This window comes from Rhinopithecus roxellana, chromosome 12, assembly GCF_007565055.1.
Source record: "Rhinopithecus roxellana isolate Shanxi Qingling chromosome 12, ASM756505v1, whole genome shotgun sequence".
NCBI classification, from domain to species: domain Eukaryota; kingdom Metazoa; phylum Chordata; class Mammalia; order Primates; family Cercopithecidae; genus Rhinopithecus; species Rhinopithecus roxellana.
In genome coordinates, this window is record NC_044560.1 from 23,293,101 (window position 1) to 23,314,528 (window position 21,428).

Consider the following 21,428-nt stretch of genomic DNA (forward strand, 5'->3'; position numbering starts at 1 on the left):
ACTCCACACTGGGCAACAGAGCAAGATTCTATCTCCATTAAAAAAAAAAAAAAGTTGAGATTTCACATACAGAAAACATTTGAGACAGGATCTGGCTCCCTTGCCCAGGCTGGAGTGTGGTGGCTCCATCATGGCTCACTGTAGCCTCCACCTGCTGGGCTCAGGCAATCCTCCCACCTCAGCCTCCTGAGTAGCTGGGACCAAAGGTGTGCATCACCACACGAGGTAGTGTTTTGTATTTTTTGTGAGATGGGGTCTCACTATGTTGCCCAGGCTGGGCTCAAGAGATCCACCCCTCAGCCTCCCAAAGTGCTGGGATTATAGGCGGAAGCCGCCGCACCCGGCAGTAAGGCGTGTTAAGTAAACACTCTGTTCGTTAGCATTCCACCTCCCATGAGCCTCGGGAAACACCAGGCTTCGGAAGTGATGCAGGCAGTCACGGAAGCGTTGGGGATCAGGGCACGGTTGGCATCCAGTACGGGATGGGGACAGAGTCCTGCAGAGGGCTTAACACCACGGCCCCAGCGACGCGATTCCCACTGGGACCCACCTGCCCTGCAGCTGCCACACCACCCCAGGCCAGCAGGTGTGACCCCTGGTCACGGGCCACCCCAGCCCTGAGCAGAGACGGACACATGTCCCGGCCCACAGAGACACAAGCAGCATGAAATTCAGAAATAAAGATATAATGAAAGACTTTTTGTTTTCCACAATAGGTTAAATACATACAATTGGTAAATTATAGAGCAATTCTGAATAAACTGATGAAAAAACAAAGAAAGATGAGCGCGCGCAGGCTGGGCTGCGCTTGTCTCCCGCCCGCCTCTGGACAGGGTGGGTTTCTTGCCGGCGGCCGTGACCCACCTCCACGCGATGCACCTGCGGCACATCCCACCCGGGCGAAGTCACGGAACAGACGGAGAAGAGGGGAGACGGCCGGACCCGGGGAGCCACGGGGCCCGAACAGCCCCTGCCGGCTCAGGCGTCGTTCCCGGGCCGGGGTCCCCCTCTGCCATCTTCCGTGGAAAGCGAACACCCGGGCCGGAGCCGTTACCTACTGTGAAGGCGGGCGCGGGGGGCGCGGGGGCGCGCGGGGGCGGGGCGCGCGCAGGGGCGCGCGCAGGGATGTGAGGGAGGCCCCCGAGTGCACGGGGCCAGCCTGCCGGCCGTGGGGGCCTCCCGCAGGGACTCCGGTCCTTCGCCTTCCACCAGCACCGGAGGACGGGCTTCTGGGCCACCGGACTTAAGGAATTCAGGGGAGAGGCTCTGCAGGCCCCCGAGGCCCCCGCGCCTGCAGCCCCCAGCGGCGCCCAGGAGGCCCCGCCCCGCCCCGCGGCCCCGCCGCCAAGGGCGACACCTTGTGGTCGGAGCGGGCAGGCTCCCGGCTCCCCGGACAGCCGAAGGCCCCGCGCGCTCTCTAGAAGGAATGCGTTTCACCCGACTGTAAACACGTTTGTAAATGCTGAGACCAAAGCCCGTCTCCCTGGATCCTGAGCTACGCCTGCCGCTGGCCCCGCTAAGCCTCGTCACCCCACGGCCAGGCCAGACCTGCACGGCGGACGCCAGCTCCACCCCGGCCCGCGGCTCCCACCCGCCGGCGCCGGGAGCTCTAAGAACGCACGCGCAGCCCGCGGTCAGCAGCGAGTCTGTATTTCTAAGTGACCACATCTAACAGAATGAAAAACGGGTTTACTAAAACAGGTCCAAAGACAACACGGAAGATAAGCTACGAATCCAGCACACCAGCGGCCCATCCACGCCAGCCCCAGCGGCGGAGGCCGGGGCAGGGCTGTCTCCAGCCTCCTCCAAAGCCCAGTCACACATTTTGGCTGCTGCTTCCCCTTTCAGGCTTTTAAACGCTAAACCCAGGAGCCCGGTGGGTCCGCCTGTGCTGGGCCCGCCTGTGCTGAGTCCGCCTGTGCTGGGCCCGCCTGTGCTGGGCCGTGTGTCCCGCCTGCCCAGGTCACTCTGGTGCGCGGTGCCCGCAGTGGCGCCTTGGGTCTCGGCGCCTGGGCCTCACTCCTGCGCGATGCTCCTCAGCACGTACTTGACCGTGTAAGCAAAGGCCGCAAACCCAACGATAACAAACAAGTTCGCCAGGGCGCCGCCCAGGAGTCCGTGGTGCCGGTTGGCCTGCTGGAGCCCTGCGAGGTTGGGGACGGCCCCCGGCGCATGCCCGTTGAGAAGCGGAATCCCATTCTGGACCAGGTGCGTCTCCCCGTCTGGAACCACGTCTGGCAAGGGAAGAGTCTGGGGTTTGCTACTGAGCTCGTCTTGTGCTTTCTGTTTTTGTTTAATTTCCTAAGAGAGAAACACGAGAAACGCAGCTGGTCTCCAACCAGCGCCTCAGGACCTGCACTCCGGTTCTCAGGAGCTCACGGTCCACCACCAAGAACCAAGCCCTAGGCCACGGTGTCATATCCCGACCCCATCTCACAGATGAGGGCCCGAGCGTGGCTGGCCTCACTGGCCCTGTGCCTCACTGGCCCCTGTGCCTCTTGGCCCCTGCACTCAGGCAGACCAGAGCAAGGCTGAGCCACAGAGGCCAAGACCAGGGAGCACTCCAGTCCCACATGGCAGCTGCTGTGCCTCCCAGCCATCCCCAGACCACCCAGGTGGCCACTCAGGCCCAGGAGCTCCATACCCCTGTGGAAAAGGCCCAGCTCCCAGCCCACCAGCACAGCTGTCCGCAGGCCACCCCCCAGGGCCCAGCCTTCTGCCTCCCCTGCCTCGGGGCTCCTGGGGGAGAGGAGCCATACCCTGAGGAGGTCTGCAGCTTCAGGACCCAGATGTTACTCTTTGGAAAGAGGTGAAACTGAAGTGTTTTAACACGGGGGAAGGCGAAACCCATTTCCGACTTTCTCTTTCTTACCTCCACAACTTCAGGAAATAATTCACAAAAGACTTTATCTTTCAAATTAAACGCTAAACTCTGCGCTGCCAGTTGCCTTTTCTAGGAAGGAAGAGAAGGGAATCAGCCAGAAAACTAATTTCAATTCTTTCAAAATTATAAAAGCAGATTTCAAAGTCAAGGGCTACAGTCTTCATGCTGCAGAAAGCACTTAATAAGCACACTCTTCACAGCAAACTTAAGAGTCTTATAAAGGCTTCTTAATCTTCTCATCAATTAATGATACCACACTTGATTCCTATTAAAAATAGAAAAATAGGCCAGGCGCGGTGGCTCAAGCCTGTAATCCCAGCACTTTGGGAGGCCGAGACGGGCGGATCACGAGGTCAGGAGATCGAGACCATCCTGGCTAACACAGTGAAACCCCGTCTCTACTAAAAAATACAAAAAACTAGCCGGGCGAGGTGGCGGGCGCCTGTAGTCCCAGCTACTCGGGAGGCTGAGGCAGGAGAATGGCCTAAACCCAGGAGGCAGAGCTTGCAGTGAGCTGAGATCTGGCCACTGCACTCCAGCCTGGGCGGCAGAGCGAGACTCCGTCTCAAAAAAAAAAAAGAAAAAAGAAAAAAAGAAAAATAAACACCAGCTAACAAAAGCACTGTGCTCCCGGCTGAAAAGGCCCCTGCCGTCTGTGCGACTGGCACTGCCTCGGCCCACCCCAAGATCCCGAGGAGGAACCACTGGCGGGTGTGGATGAGGCTGAAGGTGAATAAAAGCAAGACCGAGAGGTGGTGGGGAACACCAGGCCACAGAGCAGAGCAGTCTCCACCACGGTGCCTGGGACAAGGCGGGAACTCCACCCAGCCCGGCCTGCTGAGAAGGCAGCTGCAGCTCAGGAACAGAACGCAGCCCCAGACCCAAGGCGGATGACCCACAAGGCAGAGGCACTCGAATACTCACTGTGAAGTCCGACGTCTCGATACTGCCCAGGGTGGGGCCCTTCTCCACCATGAAGCTCAGGAGCCCGGTCAGGATGGTGGAGACAGACCAGGCTGGGTTCCACGTGTCCGGGTGGAAATCCGTGATGGAAAGACACAGCCTGTGAAACGGGGGCCCTGTCAGTGCACACTCCCCACTGCGGCCAGAAAGCTTCCACGGCACCCTCCAGGCACCTTACCTGGTGTTGCACTTAAATCTTCCATTGGGAGTTATCATATAAATACTAGGAGGTTTGAAAGGAAATTCTCTGGGAAAAATTAGTTTTCCATGATAATAGCCACCTACATGGAAACAAAACATAAAGAGCCTTGTCGTCCTCCACAGCGGGGCTCCTGGAGACCTTGTCCCCATCCCCACATCACCCCGCCCCCCAGCTCAGCCCGAGTCCTCACTGCCCTCTCCGTGCCGAGCCGGCTCCCAGACTCAGTCCCCCACTGACCTTACTCTCCACTGCCACTCCTGTCACGACCCACCCACTGTCATGACCACCCAGACCCAATGCCCCTCCCCACCCTACCCGTACCCACCACATGACTGGACCCAGACCCCCCACTTCCCCGGGAGCTCGAGACCCCCACAGCTACCGTACACCTCTCCCCCTGGAGTGTCCCACACACACCCACACCAAGAGCAGAGGGTCGGAAGAGGCAGGCAGGCCTCCCTGCAACACCCCCAGCACATCAGGAGCTCCAGGCCCAGCTGAGGCCGCCCCTCCCAGGACTCAGGTCCAGACCCAGCGACTCTCCAGCACTGTTCGCTTCCCCGACCAACTGCACCCAAAAGCCAGCAAAACCCACCTCAAACACACCACTCTCCACCACACCCCCCTCCAAGTTCTGCCAAACGCCCCCTGCCCTGACCTGAACCCCTGGATTCGGGCCTCATCCATGGCTATTCCCACGTCCTCCCCTCCCAAGTTCTCGAATCCACCTGACCAGGCTTTCTCCCTGCTCTACCAAACCTGACCTGAAGGTCGACCTCAGGGTCACCCACACATACCACCACCACTAGTGGAGGATTTTTTTTTTTTTTTTTTTTTTTTTGAGACAGAGTCTCGCTCTGTTGCCCAGGCTGGAGTGCAGTGGCGCAACCTCTGCCTCCCGGGTTCAAGCGATTATCCTGCCTCAGCCACCTGAGTAGCTGGAACTATAGGCACCTGCCACCACGCCTGGCTAATTTTTTTTTTTAATTTTAGTGGAGACGGGGTTTCACTGTGTTAGCCAGGATGGTCTCTATCTCCTGACCTCATGATCCGCCCGTCTCGACCTCCCAAAGTGCTGGGATTACAAGCGTGAGCCATCTCGCCCGGCCCTCCCACTGGTTTCTGACCACCCAACGGCATAGCCTTATCAGGGGCCACTCCTGGCTCTGCCTCTCCAAAGCCCCACCCTGGTCTAGCTCCTCCCTCCCCACCCACTCTTCCCACTCCAGCCAGCCCCTCTTCACCCACCCAAGCACAGGGTGCTCTCCTCTCAGTCCTAGCATCTTCCTGGGGTCGCCCCAGTTTCACGGCCTCCCATCAGAAGCCCTGGAATGGCTGATCAGCCACTGCCCCCACGGTGCACCCAGGGGCCCCCTGCACACTCCAGGCCATTACACTGACTGTCCACAGCACAGCGCCCAGACGCCCCCATCCAGGACAGAATTCCGGCCACTTCCACCAAATGGCAACTTGGCAACTCCATCCTCCTGGTACCACACCTACACAATGAGCAAATCCTGTTGGTTCCACCTTCAAATCAATCTAGATCCGCACACCCTGCATGGCCTCCCCCGGCCCTGCTCCAGGACCCTCCACAAGCTGCCTCATGACACCCTGCCCCAGCCCGAGGCCCACACCCTGGCTGCCCAGGCTGCACCTGGAGTTGGATGGAAATTCAGAGCTTGGGGCCAACCCCAACCAGAGCAGAAGTGCATGAGCCAGGACTCCCCGGCCACACCTGCATGTGTGTGCGCGCATGTCTATGCGTGTGCATGCTGTCAGGACGCGTGTGCACGTCTGTGTGTGTGTGTGTGCATGCTGTCAGGACACGTGTGCGTGCATGTGTTGCGTGTGCATGCCACCAGGACGCATGTGTGCAGGTTTGCGTGTCATCAGGATTCGTGCGTGTGTGTACATGCCATCAGGACACATGCGTGTATGTGTGTGCATGTGCATGCCATTAGGTTTGAGGAGCACTGGCCTCTGTCCTCCCTTCAGGTTCCCCGTGCACAACCCTGCCCCAATGCGAGTTCCCAAATCGCCGCGGGCTCTTCTGCTCCAGAGCCACCCTGTGTAGGATGCAGCACTCCTGCCCCTAGGGCGCTTCACATCTTGCAGAGAACTCTCATCATTTTAGGCCACCTCGGGATCCACTCTAAATCTTGGCTGGACTTTCTCTGACCAGAAAGAAGCAGGGCTGTCACCCAGGACAATTATCAGTTCACATCCCCCTTCCTCGAGCTGATCCACCCAGACGCCCATGCTATGCACTGTCCCCTGGTGACCCCTCCGTGTTCCCACAGGCCCCACGCCCCACATGGACTGTGCAGCCACAAAGCAAGAGTCCCCCACAGTCACAGTGTGGCCGCACGGCAGCCACACTGCAGAGAACCCCCCAGTCACAGCGTGACCACACCACAGAGCCCCCCCAGTCACAGATTCCACTTTATTCTTTTTTTTTTTTTTTTTTTTTTTTTTTTGAGGCAGAGTCTCACTCTGTCGCCGGGGCTGGAGTGCAGTGGCCAGATCTCAGCTCACTGCAAGCTCCGCCCCCCGGGTTTACGCCATTCTCCTGCCTCAGCCTCCCGAGTAGCTGGGACTACAGGCACCCGCCACCTCGCCCGGCTAGTTTTTGTATTTTTAGTAGAGACGGGGTTTCACCGTGTTAGCCAGGATGGTCTCGATCTCCTGACCTCGTGATCCGCCCGTCTCGGCCTCCCAAAGTGCTGGGATTACAGGCTTGAGCCACCGCGCCTGGCCCACTTTATTCTTTAGAAAAATTGTTTTAACTATTCTAGGTCCTTTGCCTTTTCATGTAAATTTTAGAATAAGCTTGTGTAGTATACACAAACAGATTTTGTTAGGACTGTGTGAAATCTACAGATTAACTCAAGGGGAATTATTTAGCAACATTTGCAGGAAGTCAGCTCTGAACTGTCAGAGTGGGCATGCCTGGGCAGAACAGCCACGGAGCCCAGTGCACAGAGGGGACACAGCTAATGTACGCCAGGCCAGAAAGACATGGACCTGGCACAGGAGCCACCAAGAAGGTAGGAAGAGGGGTCAGAAATCCCCAAGTCAGGAAGGAAGCCATCGTCAGCAGCATCAGATACCAGAGGCTAAGAAACTGAGGACTGAGAACAGCCCCTTGGCAAGTGGCAATTCAGAGGGGTTCCCTGGAGACTGAAAGAGAGCAGAGGGCAGGGCTGCAAACAGCAGAAGGCATCCCCCAGTGAGGGGGGAGGGCCGCAGGGATGGCGGCAGCAGCAGTGCCATAGAGGGGAAAAGGGAGGGGCAGTAGGAACACACCTTCTGCCTCTGAAGCGAGGCTTTCCTTAGACCCAGGACCAGCACAGAGCCACACAACGGAAGGGATGGGAAGGGACCAGGATAAGAGCACAAGTGACAGGGTTGGGGCCAGCAACGGCCCCACCACACCCAGGGGCTTCCCCCTCTTCTCCCAACTGTGTCCAGCCCTGTCGGGGGAGCAGCTTATCTCCACCAGCAACTGACCTGGCCGGTGATGTTGAGAGAGGCCAGGTGTAGATACAGATTAATATTCACTATTTATTTCAAAAAAACTAAAATCACAAAACAAAAGTAAAGCTGGCATAATTTTGCTTGTCAAAGACCACCACTCATTTTTTTTTTTGAGACAGAGTTTCGATCTTATCACCCAGGCTGGAGTGCAGTGGCGCGATCTCAGCTCACTGCAAGCTCTGCCTCCTGGGTTCACGCGATTCTCCTGCCTCAGCCTCCCGAGTAGCTGGGACTACAGGTATGAGCCACCATGCCCGGCTAATTTTGTTATTTTTAGTAGAGATGGAGTTTCTCCATGTTGGTCAGGCTGGTCTCGAACTCCTGACCTCAGGTGATCCGCCCGGTTCACCCTCCCAAAGTGCTGGAATTACAGGTGTGAGCCACCGTGCCGCCCAGCAGTGGCTGATTCTTCAAATCAGCTGAAGGCACACAGATGCATCCTAACAAGTAACACGCCCTGGACACTGCTCCCGGGCCTTATCTTGCCATGGCCTGCTGGCATCCCCAGCGCTGGTCACGGTCCATGGCACTGGGATCAAGTGCCTGCCCTACAGATGGGCTCCTGCCGGCTGCCCTGGTTGCAGATGAACCCAGAACTGGGATTCCTGGGCCAAAGGAGAGTCCACGGGTGTGGCTGTGAGAACTCGGCCAAAGTGCCTTCAGGAGAGCCTTTTTTTTTTTTTTTTTGAGATGGAGTCTCGCTTTGTCGCCCAGGCTGGAGTGCAGTGGCCGGATCTCAGCTCACTGCAAGCTCCGCCTCCCGGGTTCACGCCATTCTCCTGCCTCAGCCTCCCGAGTAGCTGGGACTACAGGCGCCCGCCAACTCGCCTGGCTAGTTTTTTGTATTTTTTAGTAGAGACGGGGTTTCACCACGTTAGCCAGGATGGTCTCGATCTCCTGACCCCGTCAGCCGCCCGTCTCGGCCTCCCAAAGTGCTGGGATTACAGGCTTGACCCACCGCGGCCAGCCAGGAGAGCCTTTTTCATTCTTACCCACCCACAACCCTCCCGACAGTCCAAAGCAGGGGTTTGCAAACCTTCTTCTAGCAGCAGCACTTTCCTCTAGTGAAATCTCACCCAAAGCCTCCACACACAGGCAAACAGAGCCTGCTGCTCCAGCCACCTGAAGCTGGCGCCCTGCGGCTGGACAGCCAACTGCTGACCTGGCCCTGCTGTGCCTTGCACTTGCCGGTGGGACAGTATTCACGGGCACGCTGACTCCTGACCTGGCCCAGACCAAGGCTGGCGCGCCTCCGCCAAAGGCCCAAGGAAATTGCTGACAGCTCCAGCATCTACTCTGTAAATGACACCCAGGACTCTAGGTGGTGTCTGCTGACCTGGAGGGGTCAGGCTGCTGGATAGGCCTTGGTAGCTGATGAAGGACTGAGGTGCTGGGCAGGTCCTGCAGCCTCCCAAAGCCCCAGATCCCACCACACAGGGGTACTTCCGCTTAGCTCAGAGACCGTCCTGGGGATCACGAGACCCTGGGGGCACCCAGCACAAAGGGCATATTGAATACATATGTCTTTCCTTTGATGATATGCACCAGATCTTAAGAAACAGTAGAAGGCCGGGCGTGGTGGCTCACGCCTGTAATCCCAGCACTTTGGGAGGCCGAGACGGGCGGATCACGAGGTCAGGAGATCGAGACCATCCTGGCTAACACGGTGAAACCCCGTCTCTACTAAAAAACTACAAAAAATTAGCCGGGCGAGGTGGCGGCGCCTGTAGTCCCAGCTACTCGGGAGGCTGAGGCAGGAGAATGGCGTGAACCCAGGAGGCGGAGCTTGCAGTGAGCTGAGATCCAGCCACAGCACTCCAGCCTGGGTGACAGAGCGAGACTCCGTCTCAAAAAAAAAAAGAAACAGTAGAACAGGCCAGCTTCAGTGTTTACCCCAGTCTGGTTTTCTCGGCTGTGGCCCTATGGTGTCAGAGGCTGGTGAACACAGACGCTACAGGAGGCCCTGCAGGCTGAGACACATCAGCAGAGCCAACACTTCCAGCGCGTGAAGCAGACGAGGATGAGTTCCAACTAAGCCAATTTAACTAGCGCACATCCAAAGTAGAAAGGCTGCTGTTTGCAAATAAAAGATGTTGAACAGGCAAGGTTGATTCAGAATATAAAAACTGCCTGGTGTTCTTCTACCCAAGTACAGAATTCTTACCTTCGTAAGGGGTCATCTCTGGGCCTCGGACGACATAGTGCCTAAGGGAGAGAAGAAAATTACTTGGGATTTGGGGACAGCAAATTCTCCAAAACCTGAAGCATTCCAAGCCTGGGGTTTATAGGACCCAGTCAAAATTACATTCATATTCAGGCAGTGAACAAATGAAGGTGAAATGTCACACAGCCACAGAGCTTCAAAGCTCCCAGTCTCTTCTACTGTGGGTGCTTTTAGTCTCTTTGTAACAAGATCTTAAAGACTATATGTTTATCATAAAATACCTTTGTTTCTACAATATAACATGCACGAAGCTAATCCTAATTATTAACAACTGAAATCTTAAATAAATTTTAATTTCACAGTACGTTACTAAGACGTACTTGAAGACAGTAATCCTAGCACTTTGGAAGGGCACGGTGGGAAGATCACTTGAGCCCAGGAGTTTGACACCAGCCTAGGCAACATAGCAAGACCTCACCTTTATTAAAAAAAAAAAAAAAAAAAAACAGCCAGGTGTGGTAGTGCATGCCTGTGGTCCCGGCTACTCAGGAGGCTGAGGCGGGAGGATGCCTGAGCCAGGAGTTTCAGGCTGCAGTGAGCTATGACTGCTACCACATCCCATTTGGGCAACAGAGTGAGACCCTATCTCCAAGGAAAAAACCATGTACTTTTAAAATGTATATTCTTTTTTTTTTTTTTTTTTTGAGACGGAGTCTCGCTCTGCCGCCCAGGCTGGAGTGCAGTGGCCGGATCTCAGCTCACCGCAAGCTCCGCCTCCTGGGTTCACGCCATTCTCCTGCCTCAGCCTCCCAAGTAGCTGGGACTACAGGCGCCCGCCACCTCGCCCGGCTAGTTTTTTGTATTTTTTAGTAGAGACGGGGTTTCACCGTGTTAGCCAGGATGGTCTTGATCTCCTGACCTCGTGATCCGCCCGTCTCGGCCTCCCAAAGTGCTGGGATTACAGGCTTGAGCCACTGCGCCCGGCCTTAAAATGTATATTCTTAAATGTACTTATACATAATGTGTTTTCTGGTATCACACACGCAGGCTAAACAGAACACAGCTAGTGATGTGGGGCCGGCTCTGTGCCCCAGCCGTTTTTCATGCTCCTAGAAAAACCATAAGTGACTTAAGCAGCTGTCCTGGAGCAGAAGGAACAGGAACTACCGTGACTGTCCCCAAAACCACAGTCCCCACACAGAGCTCACCCTCAGCCCAGGGGCAGCAGCATTATCGACTATACACTCCTCCACACAAATAAATAAGGCTTCTGCTTCACGTAAAGAGGTGTCTGGGCTTTACAGATTCCCAAACCAAACAGAAGCGCGCAGAGATGAGAGTAAAACCAGAAATGCCAGAAAGCAGACACAGCTGCGACTGCCAACACCAGCCATCATCTTCCCCTTGCTCTCCCCCAGGACATGCCATCACTTTAAAACTAACAGGGGCCAGGCTCAGTGGCTCACGTCTGTAATCCCAGCACTCTGGGAGGCCGAGGTGGGTGGATCACCTGAAGTCAGGAGTTTGAGATAAGCCTGGTGAACATGGCAAAACTCCATCTCTACTAAAAATACAAAAATTAGGCTGGGCGCGGTGGCGCACACCTGTAATCCCAGCACTTTGGGAGGCCGAGGCAGACGGACTGCCTGAGGTCAGGAGTTCGAGACCAGCCTGGGCAATATGGTGAAACTCCATCTCTACTAAAAATACAAAACTTAGCTGGTCATGGTGGCGCACACCTGTAATCCCAGCTCGAGAGGCTGAGGCAGGAGAATTGCTTGAACCTGGAAGATGGAAGTTGCAGTGAGCCGAGATCGCGCCGCTGCACTCCAGCCTGAGTGACAAAAATACTCAAAAGAAAATACTAATGGGATGATGTGATGCATGCCATCTGCCAGCTGATATGTTTTCCTCAAAAAATGCCATCATCATGTGTCAGTGGCCCAGGAACCCAGGGACTCCGAGCTCAGCACACGATGCACCCAAGAGTGTGGCCTTAAGTTGTTCCTGTACCCAATTCCTGTGCCCAAGCTGCGAACACTGGGACGAAATAAAGAAGTTGCTCTCTTCCTCAGACAGAGACCAGAGCCTTGGGGCAGCCAAGACAAGATGGGATCCATGTGGCCCACAGCGCACCCCACAGGCCTTTTCTGTGAAGGCAGCTTCTCAGGGAGGGGAGAGACACCTGCTGAGGCCCTGCCAGGAGCTCCCGCAGCACAGGCCTGACACTGACATTGCTGTCCCGGGTCAGGTGCCACCACCTGACAACAGGGGCTTACTGCCTCAACAGTACATGCAACGTGGTCTATGCTGAGCCCCTGCTCTCCTGGAAGTCCGGTATTTTGGTATTTTGGCAGGTGCCAGGCAGAGGACGCCTAGGACCAGCCCCATAAAGTCCCTGGGCCTTCCCCTAAAAGGTTTCAGTTTCCAATGAGCTTCTCTGGTCAACATTCCACACGTGCCGTCCAAACCCAAGCCTGCTGCTGGGAATGGAGCACAGAGACTTTGCCCCACGTGCCTCTTTCACTGGCTGACTGCTGTTTTCTCTCCATAATTTGTTTGTGTGCATGCGTGTGCGTGTGTGTGCGTGTGTGTGTGTGGCGGAGTCTCGCTCTCTCCAGGCTGGAGTACACTAGCACGATCTCAGCTCACTGCAAGCTTCACCTCCTGGGTTCAAGCAATTCTCCTGCCTCAGCCTCCCAAGTAGCAAGTAGCTGAGATTACAGGCACACGCCACTATGCCCGGCTACTTTTTGTATTTTTAGTAGAGAAGGGGTTCCACCATGTTGGCCAGGCTGGTCTCAATCTCCTGACCTCGTGATCCACCTGCCTCGACCTCCCACAGTGCTGGGATTACAGGCGTGAGCCCCCGCATCCAGCTTCTCTCCGTAATGTTAATGGTGAGTATTCTTTGTGAATCATCCAACCTGCACAGGGTCTTGGGGATGCCTGACCCACAGACTTGTGGGAAACGATTCCCCACACAATGAAGGCGTCCTCGCAACCAGGGAGGCGGCGGCTACCGTGGAACTTGTCCCTCGCACCTGCCAGCAATGTCCTGGGGAGCCGCATCTGATTTTCACCACTGGGGGCAGAGAGCACTCTGGTGGCCAAGGGGCTCTGCCTCACCCTGGGTATCCTCCACCTGCCTGGGCTGGGCCTCCTCTGTGAGCCAGAGAAGGTGGACCCCTGACCAAGCAGAAACACACTTCCTTTCAACTCACTGAAGTATCTTTTCTCTGGAATTAAAAAAATTAGGCCAGGGGGCCGGGTGCGGTGGCTCAAGCCTGTAATCCCAGCACTTTGGGAGGCCGAGACGGGTGGATCACGAGGTCAGGAGATCGAGACCATCCTGGCTAACACGGTGAAACCCTGTCTCTACTAAAAAATACAAAAAACTAGCTGGGTGAGGTGGCGGGCACCTGTAGTCCCAGCTACTCGGGAGGCTGAGGCAGGAGAACGGCATAAACCCAGGAGGCGGAGCTTGCAGTGAGCTGAGATCCGGCCACTGCACTCCAGCCTGGGCGACACAGCCAGACTCCGTCTCAAAAAAAAAAAAAAAAAAAAAATTAGGCCAGGCATGGTGGCTCATGCCTGTAATCCCAGCACCTTAGGAGGCTGAGGCAGGCAGATCACCTGAGATAAGGAGTTTGAGACCAGCCTGACCAATATGGTGAAACCGCATCTCTACTAAGACAGGAGAATTGCTTGAACCTGGGAGACAGAGGTCACAGTGAGCCGAGATCATGCCATTGCACTCCAGCCTGGGCAACAGAGCAAGACTCTGTCTCAAAAAAATAAATAAGGCTGGATGCAGTGGCTCACGCCTGCAATCCCAGCACTTTGGGAGGCCGAGGCGGGCGGATCACGAGATCAGGAGATTGAAACCATCCTGGCTAACACAGTGAAATCCCGTCTCTACTAAAAATACAAAAACAAAAAACTAGCCGGGCATGGTGGCAGGCACCTGTAGTCCCAGCTACTCGGGAGACTGAGGCCAGAGAATGGCGTGAACCCGGGAGGCGGAGCTTGCAGTGAGCCAAGATCGCACCACTGCACTCCAGCCTGGGCGACAGTGCTAGACTCTGCCTCAAAAAAATAAATAAATAATTAAAAAATAAATAAATAACTTTTCTTTTCTTTTTTTTTTTTGAGACGGAATCTCACTCTGTCCCCCAGGCTGGAGTGCAGTGGTACGATCTCGGCTGACTGCAAGCTCTGCCTCCCGCGTTCATGCCATTCTCCTGCCTCAGCCTCCCAAGCAGCTGGGACTACAGGCGCCGCCACCACGCCCGACTAATTTTTTGTACTTTTAATAGAGACGGGATCTCACCATGTTAGCCAGGATGGTCTCAATCTCCTGACCTCGTGATCCGCCCGCTTCCGCTTCAGCCTCCCAAAGTGCTGGGACTATAGGTGTGAGCCACCGCGTCCGGCCATAACTAACTATTTTTTTTAAAGCTCAAAATATAAAACATCCTCACATTTTCCTTTTTTTTTTTGAGACAGAGCTTCACTCTTGTTGCCCAAGCTGGAGTGCAGTGGCATGAACTTGGCTCACTGCAACCTCAGCCTCCCAGGTTCAAGAGATTCTCCTGTCTCAGCCTCCCGAGTAGCTGGGATTACAGGCGCATGCCATCGCGCCCAGCTAATTTTTGTATTTTTAGTAGAGACAGGGTTTCACCATACTGACCAGGCTGGTCTCAAACTCCTGACCTCAGGTGATCTACCCGCCTCAGCCTCCCAAAGTGTTGGGATTACAGGCGTGAGCCACCATGCCCGGCCTCTCACACTTTATTTCTTACCAAATTACTAGCAGACCTGTCACGGCAGTGTTTCCACAGAGCGGTATGCACTCTCACACTCTATACTTCAACAAGGGGGAGAGTCACCATGAGGTAAACTAAGTTGTCAGCCTGAGGGTCGGGGCACCAGGCCCATGCCAGTGCCAGGGACAGGAGTATCGGACCCTAGTCCTGTCAAATACTCCAAGCCAAAATAGGCTAATTCCCGTATCCAGAAGCAAAGACCAGAGTCTAGAAAGGCAGTCTCTCCTCTAACTGCCTGGAGCACACATCAGCAGCAGCTGTGAGCCCTGCACACCTGGACCCCTCCCCTAAGGACCCCACACCAGAGATTCTCTCCAGCCCCAACCTGAGGCAACCTGGACCCTGCCCCCTCAAGGACCCCACACGGGAGATTCTTTCCAGCCCCAGACTGAGTCAAGCAGGGCTCTGTGATGTCCCCAGCATGCATCCATTGGGAGAAGACCGGAGAGTGTCCACCGGCCCCTGGGCACCCACTCACCCCTGGGGAAGGTGCAGGAGCACCTTGCCAATGCCATGACTGGGGCACCAGGCTCACCCAGCCAGGCCAGCAGAGGCCTGCGTGGCAGCGACAGTCAGTGCAGGGTGATCAGTGGCGCGGAGCCTTACCACTCGAGAATATTCGAAGGGAGGGGCTCGGCACAGATGTAAGGCACCGGGTCTTTCTTAATGCGAAGGTAGTCCTGCTTCAGCCTCTGGGTTGCTGTGGTTGGAGCCCTCTTATTGCTGGTGCTGCTCATCTGTTAAAAACAATGTCTACACTGACGAAGAAAAGTGGTGCTGGCCACAGCTCTCCCCCCAACGCGGCTCCACTGCCGTTTCTGCAGCCCACCACTCATTCAGGGCCCAGCCGTAATGTACACACCTCAGCCCAGTCACCCAGAGTCACAGCTCACAGGTCACCCTGACTTGCCACCCGCCCAGATACCCAGAGGCCCTGCGGCTTCTCTTTTCCCATCTGTCCCGCCACCGCCTTCACTGACACAACGTACAGCTCAGGTACAAAGATGAGGAGAAACCCAAAGCCTGGCTCCCGTCCTCAAAGAACTCACATAGGTATACACTTACGGGGCCTGACGTGGTGCTAAGGCCACAGCCTCAGACCAGCTCCTGAGGGCAGCTACTCGCACCTTCCAACTCTGAGCTCAAGGACCTCTCACTGATGGAGAATCCACACCATGGAAATGGGCAGGCACCACCGCCAGCCCCTCCACTGCACCCAGAAGCCTGCTGCCCAACATTTACCACTGGCCACAAGCAAAAGGAGTCGCAGAATGGGGGAGCCTCTGCGGCTGGAGTGACGAAGACTCTGGAGACTCCGAGGCACTCGCTGGGCAGAGGAGCAGCTGTCTTCCTGGTAGAAGGGGGCCACAGGTGAACAGGCCACACCTGAGAAAGTGCAGTGTGCAGTGGTCCAAGCACAGTGAGGGCAGGGATAAGACTGGCCAGGGAGGCGGAGCCAGGGCATAAGGGTTTATTTTCTTATTTTTTGTGAGACAGGGTCTTGCTCTGTCGCCCAGGCTGGAGTCACTGCAGCCTTGACCGCCTTGGCTCAAGCAATCCTAGCACCTCAGCCTCCTGAGTAGCTGAGACTACAGACGCGTGCCACCACGCCTAGCTAATTTTTTATTTTTTGTAGAGATGGGATCTCACTGTGTTGCCCAAGCTAGTCTCAAACTCCTGGCCTCAAGTGATTCTCACGCCTCAGCCTCCCAAAGTGCTACAATTACAAGCATGAGCCACTGCAACCTGGGCCCCGCAGGGGTTTTGGGTCCAAGCCTTAAGGCAGATCGTATCTTCTGTTAGGAAGGTCACTCTGGTGGCTCCAGGTGGGACATTCCAGACAGCACTGCAGGCCGAGCACGGAGCGTGAGGCACCATCATGCAAGAGAAGAGGCTGGATCAGGGACCCCAAGGCCCCTCAGCCATGCCCGAGGCTGGGGAGAGGGGTGGTGATGAAAACAGGACTCCCTGCTGCATCAGACTAGCTCCAACTCAAATCTCTTTTATTTCTATTTTTTTTTTTTTGAGACAGAATCCTCACTGTTCATTGCCCAGGCTGGAGTGCAGTGGCATGATCTCCGCTCACTGCAACCTCTGCCTCCCAGGTTCAAGCGATTCTCCTGCCTCAGTCACCCAAGCAGCTGGGATCACAGGCGCCTGCCACCACACTAGGCAATTTTTTTTCATATTTTTAGTAGAGACAGAGTTTCACCATGTTGGTCAGGCTGGTCTCGAACTCCTGACCTCAGGTAATCTGCCCACCTCAGCCTCCCAAAGTGCTGGGATTACAGGCGTGAGTCCCTGTGCCCAGCCACGGCCACACGCTTTAATAAAGTCCCTGGTCATCAATAATGGCCAGTGACCAGTGATCTCCATCCTGACCTCCCAGTTCCCACAAACCTGAAGCTGACTCCACCAGCCTCCCTGCTGATATGCTTTGGCTGTGTCCCTATCCAAATCTGATCTTGAATTGTAATCCCCGTAATCTCCCATGTCGAGGGAGGGACCTGGTGGGAATTTATCTTGAATTGTAATCCCCACAATCTCCCATGTTGAGGGAGGGACCTGGTGGGAAGTGATTGGATCGTGGAAGTGGTTTGCCCCAAGCCGTTCTCAGGAGAGCTGACGGTTTACAAGGCAGTGTTCGCTGCTCTTGCCCACTCTCTCGCCCGCTGCCGTGTAAAACATGCCTCTTTCCCTTCCGCCATGATTGTAAGTTTCCTGAGGCCTCCCTGGCCATGCGGAACTGTGAGTCCACTAAACCCCTTTTCTTTATAAATTACTGAGTCTCGGGTACGTCTTTATAGCAGCGTGAGAACCAACTCACACACCTGCCGACAGCCACACACTCTACCTCCCTTCAGTCTCCGCCTGCCAGAGATCTCCAGACTTGGACTCTCTGACTGGTTTATTCCTTCTCAGCGAATCATCACCAGTGGCCTGTTCAGTGTCTGTTCCCAACCTGAGGATGGCGATGGCCAGGGCTTGGCTGCTCACCCCACACACCCAGGGCCTGGAGTGCAGAGCTCAGCCAGGGCACCCACAGCGTGCTCCCAAATGTGTAGCCGAAGCACCACCCCTGACCCTGCGTCTTGTTCTGGGGTCCCCGACTCTTGCAATCCTTGTTCACCACATCCTTCCCACTCCCATTATCCTCTCTAATGCAGAATGGCGTCACTTCTTCCATCAGCACCACAGCAGCCTCCCAACTCCTCCGTGAGTCCAGAAGGTCTGAGCTTCTAGTCTCTTCCCATCTCAAGGCCCTCTTGTACTCCTAAGTCAACACACTGTTCTGATCACCCACTCCCCCAACCACCCTTCAGGATACTCCACAGCCAAGCAAAGAAAAATCAACACCTCCTCTTGCCTGCCAGCCCCTTGACAGAGCAGCCCCAGTCAGCCCTCCTCGTTTCCAACTCCCAAGACCCAGCACAGCCCAGGCCCCACTCCAAACCCCTGACCGACACACTCCTTCTCACAGCTGCTTCCCAGCCTAGACTGTACTGGAAACTCCCCTAGGCCCTTCTGGGCCACCGCCTTCAGAGGCCTCCCTGATTTCCCTGCCAAATGCCTCCCACTCTGTCACACATCACGGGCCTCCATGTGACCCCACACACCATGCAGGGCCCTCTCGGGCCCCAGCAGAGGCAAGGGCGGGCTCCTCTGCCTAAGGAGTGCCTCCCCAGGAGGGCCCTTACTAGGAACGGGGTTCCAGTCCTGCCCGGGAAGGAGGTGCTTCCACACAGTGGCATCCCCAGCTCCTGGCTCAAGAAGCCAATGGGCCAGGGATCTCCCCTCAGGCCAACACCTGGTGATGGACACAGCAATGACCCCAAGCAGCACCTCCACACAGGCCGTCCTTTCAAACGCTCACCCTGAAGCTAACACTCTGCCATATACAAAATAACTCACTGGACAATTCAAGTACAGGTGTGTCTGGGCTTAGCTAAGTGGCCAGGCTGCAGGTTTAATGAAAGTTCATGGACAGCCACGCAAAAATAAAATAGATTCCATCAAGTCAGTCACAAGCAAGCTTCCCTCCCATACTTGCTTGGAGAGGCTTTTAAAATCATGTTCACAATTCAACTGCTGTTTCCCCAGACACCCTTCCTGAGCCTCACACAGAACAGCGTTCTCACGTCCCCCAGAGGGCCAGGGGGCTATTTCCCCCAATTGATCTCATCCCAATATGACAGCAGGAAGGACAAGGAAAATAAAAATCCATAAAGAGGCCGGGCACGGTGGCTCACACCTGTAATCCCAGCACTTTGGGAGGCCAAGGTGGGCAGATCACCTGAGGTCGGGAGTTCGAGACCAGCCTGACCAACATGGTAAAACCCTGTCTCTACTAAAAATACAAAATTAGACAGGCGTGCTGGCAAATGCCTATAATCCCAGCTACTCGGGTGGCTGAGACCGGAGAATCGCTTGAATCCAGGAGGTGGAGGTTGTGGTGAGCTGAGATCACGCCATTGCACTCCAGCCCAGGCAACAAGAGTGAAACTCCATCTCAAAAAAAAAAAAAAAAAAATTAGCTGGGTGTGGTGATGGGCACCTGTAATCCCAGCTACTCTAGAGGCTGAGGTGGGAGAATTACTTGAACTCGGGAGCCGGAGGTTGCAGTGAACTGAGATCATGCCATGCTACTGCACTCTAGCCAGGGCAACAGAGACCCTGTCTCAAAAAAAAAAAAAAAAAAAAAAAAAAAAAAAATCCACAAAGGAAGCAAACTGTGCGAACAGAGTTTGAAGCATATGTGCCTCGGGTTCCCTTCAAACATCCCCACAGACAAGGGGCACCAAGCACATCATCCTGCTGAGAGAAAGAGCTGGCGATTTTAAAACAAAAAGGTACAGAAAAAAACGTTTACATGGAAACTGCATTAAAGCAGCGTGAATCACCGACGGCAGCTGTGCCCAGGCGCTGAGACAGTGGCTGCCCAGCATCCCTCACCCATCCCTCTTTGTCTGGACAGCTCTTTCCTGCTTAGGGATGTGGCAGGAAACCTTAGCCTGACCCATCCGCCAGGCGCGTGGCACGCCCAGGTCCAGAACTGCCACGGAAGTCTCTGCCTTCTCCACCAGACTGCTCCGAAGGCTGGATGGAAACCCGGGCCGATGGAGGTGGGACACTCACCTGCCTGTCACTCGCACATGTACCTGCCTAGAGCAGAGCTGCTAAGGAGGTCAGCGGTGCCAGGCCGTGCAGATGACGGACTGCGAGTTCCGGGCACCCAGACCCAACCACGCCCTAGGCTGAGGTGCTGGACTTTTGGATCAAGCGAGATACTCACTTCTTCGGACGCCAGATTACACCGTCTGTTTCCCCTGGGGCAGGACGCGGGGCCACCGACCTGCCCAGCCAAGCCTGCTGTGCACTCCTCGCTGCCCTCCCACCGGACCGAGGCCCGACCTTTCAGCCGCTTCCTATCTGGGTCTGGCAAGAGGGTGGCAACCGGACTTGAGTTAAATACACACGCACTGAGTGGCACGCATTGAAAAGGAGGCCAGGAGGTGACACCTGGCCAGGGGCTGAGAGGATGCGGGGAACTGGCAGGTGTGGACGGCGAGGCCCGGTGCAGCTCAGGGACTTGTTCCGGGCTCGTGTCTTACTCCCGCCGGCCGGCGGTGGAGCCAGACTCCGGTCTCCCACTGTCACCGCCCGGGTTTCCCAGAAACGCTGGCCCTGAGCACCGTCCCGGGCACGCTCGTGTCTATGGGGCAGTGTGGGGTCTAACAGTTCAGGGCGAGGCGGCGGCGGGCTCAACGGCAGCCCTCCCCCGACACAGACTCCCGGGATCCACTGACAAACCAGGATCGAGGCTGCCGGTCCTGGGGCAGCCGCCAAGTGTCCCAACTGACGGGAGACCCGGCCTAGTGGTCAAGTCCCCGACCTGACCCTGACCCGGAGCTCCGGGAACCCGCCGTAACCGACCTCGGGTTCCGCGCAGGCTAGGGCCAGGGCCCCGCGGGCGGCGGGCGCGAACGGAGAAGCGTCGCGCAGGGTCTCCCGCACCCCCGGGCCGCCGCTGTGGCCGGCTCCGGCGGGGCGAACGAGCGGGCCCGAGGACCCGGCGCAGTCCTGCGAGCGCGCTCACCTCTCCCTGTCGCTGCGCGTGGGCCGCCGCCGCGCTCAGGCTCGCCGTGGTCGAGGCCGGAGCAGGGTGCGGAAAAGCGGGGCCCGCGCCCGAAACAGCCACACCGCGCCGGGACTGGGCCCACCGAACCCGTCGCAGGGCCGCCGCCGCCTCAACCTCCAAGATGGCCGCTCGCGGGGCGGAACCAGCCTAGTTTCTGCTTCCGGTGCGCGGTCCCTGGTGGGAGGGGGCCGCTCTAGGCAGCCTGGAGGACCGCGCCCACGACTCTCTGTCGCCGCCGGCGCCGGGCGGGGGAGGGAGGGGTGGGGGGAGGGCGGGGCGGTCGGCGCGTGCGCACTGGCGGGCGGCTCCGGGCACCGTTAGTGGGCGCTAGAGCCCCGGCCCCTGAAGCCGCGTGCTTACGTCCCCACGTGCCACGGCCCAGGGCGGCAGGCCCGGCTGAGGGCGACCCCGGTGGAGAAAGGACCCCGACCCTCCCGCCTCCCGGCTCCCGCCTTGTCCTCCGCTCCCACACCCCACCCGGCCCTTAGAGGAGGCGCGGCGCGGCCCCGGCGTGGAGCGTCCCGGGCGCCTGGAGGCCTGGCTCGTTCAGGGACCCGAGAGTGACACGCGTGGGATCGCTTTGCAACCCACGTCCGCGCCCCAGCACCCTCTCCTGCGGGAGCCTTCCCAGCCCCGGGACGCCCCCGCCCCAGCACCCTCCCCCTGCAGGTGCCTGGCCCAGCCCCGGGACGCCCCTGACCTCCCTC

At 56.7% G+C, this 21,428-nt stretch overlaps 1 protein-coding gene across 6 annotated transcripts; it reads right to left on the reverse strand.

Annotated features, from left to right (window-relative positions):
• Window positions 1–667: 667 nt before the first annotated feature.
• On the reverse strand, window positions 668–20,880 carry UBE2J2 (ubiquitin conjugating enzyme E2 J2). 6 transcript variants are annotated; one of them, XR_004060460.1, is made up of 8 exons: window positions 20,680–20,880; window positions 15,189–15,319; window positions 9,754–9,794; window positions 4,026–4,128; window positions 3,809–3,947; window positions 2,873–2,953; window positions 1,932–2,301; window positions 668–1,901 (listed from the first exon to the last, which is right to left on the reverse strand). XR_004060460.1 is itself a non-coding variant. In XM_030942854.1 (8 exons), the coding sequence occupies exons 3-8, from the start codon at window positions 15,317–15,319 to the stop codon at window positions 2,017–2,019; spliced, it is 780 nt and encodes a 259-aa protein (XP_030798714.1). In that variant the 5' UTR covers window positions 19,876–20,018; window positions 20,680–20,854; the 3' UTR covers window positions 668–2,016. The 6 variants fall into 6 exon arrangements, 5 of the variants coding, with proteins under 5 accessions (XP_030798714.1, XP_030798713.1, XP_010375488.1 ...); XM_030942854.1 differs by adding an exon at window positions 19,876–20,018 and having other exon boundaries at window positions 668–2,301; window positions 20,680–20,854; XM_030942853.1 differs by having other exon boundaries at window positions 668–2,301.
• Between the last annotated feature and the right edge of the window lie 548 nt (window positions 20,881–21,428).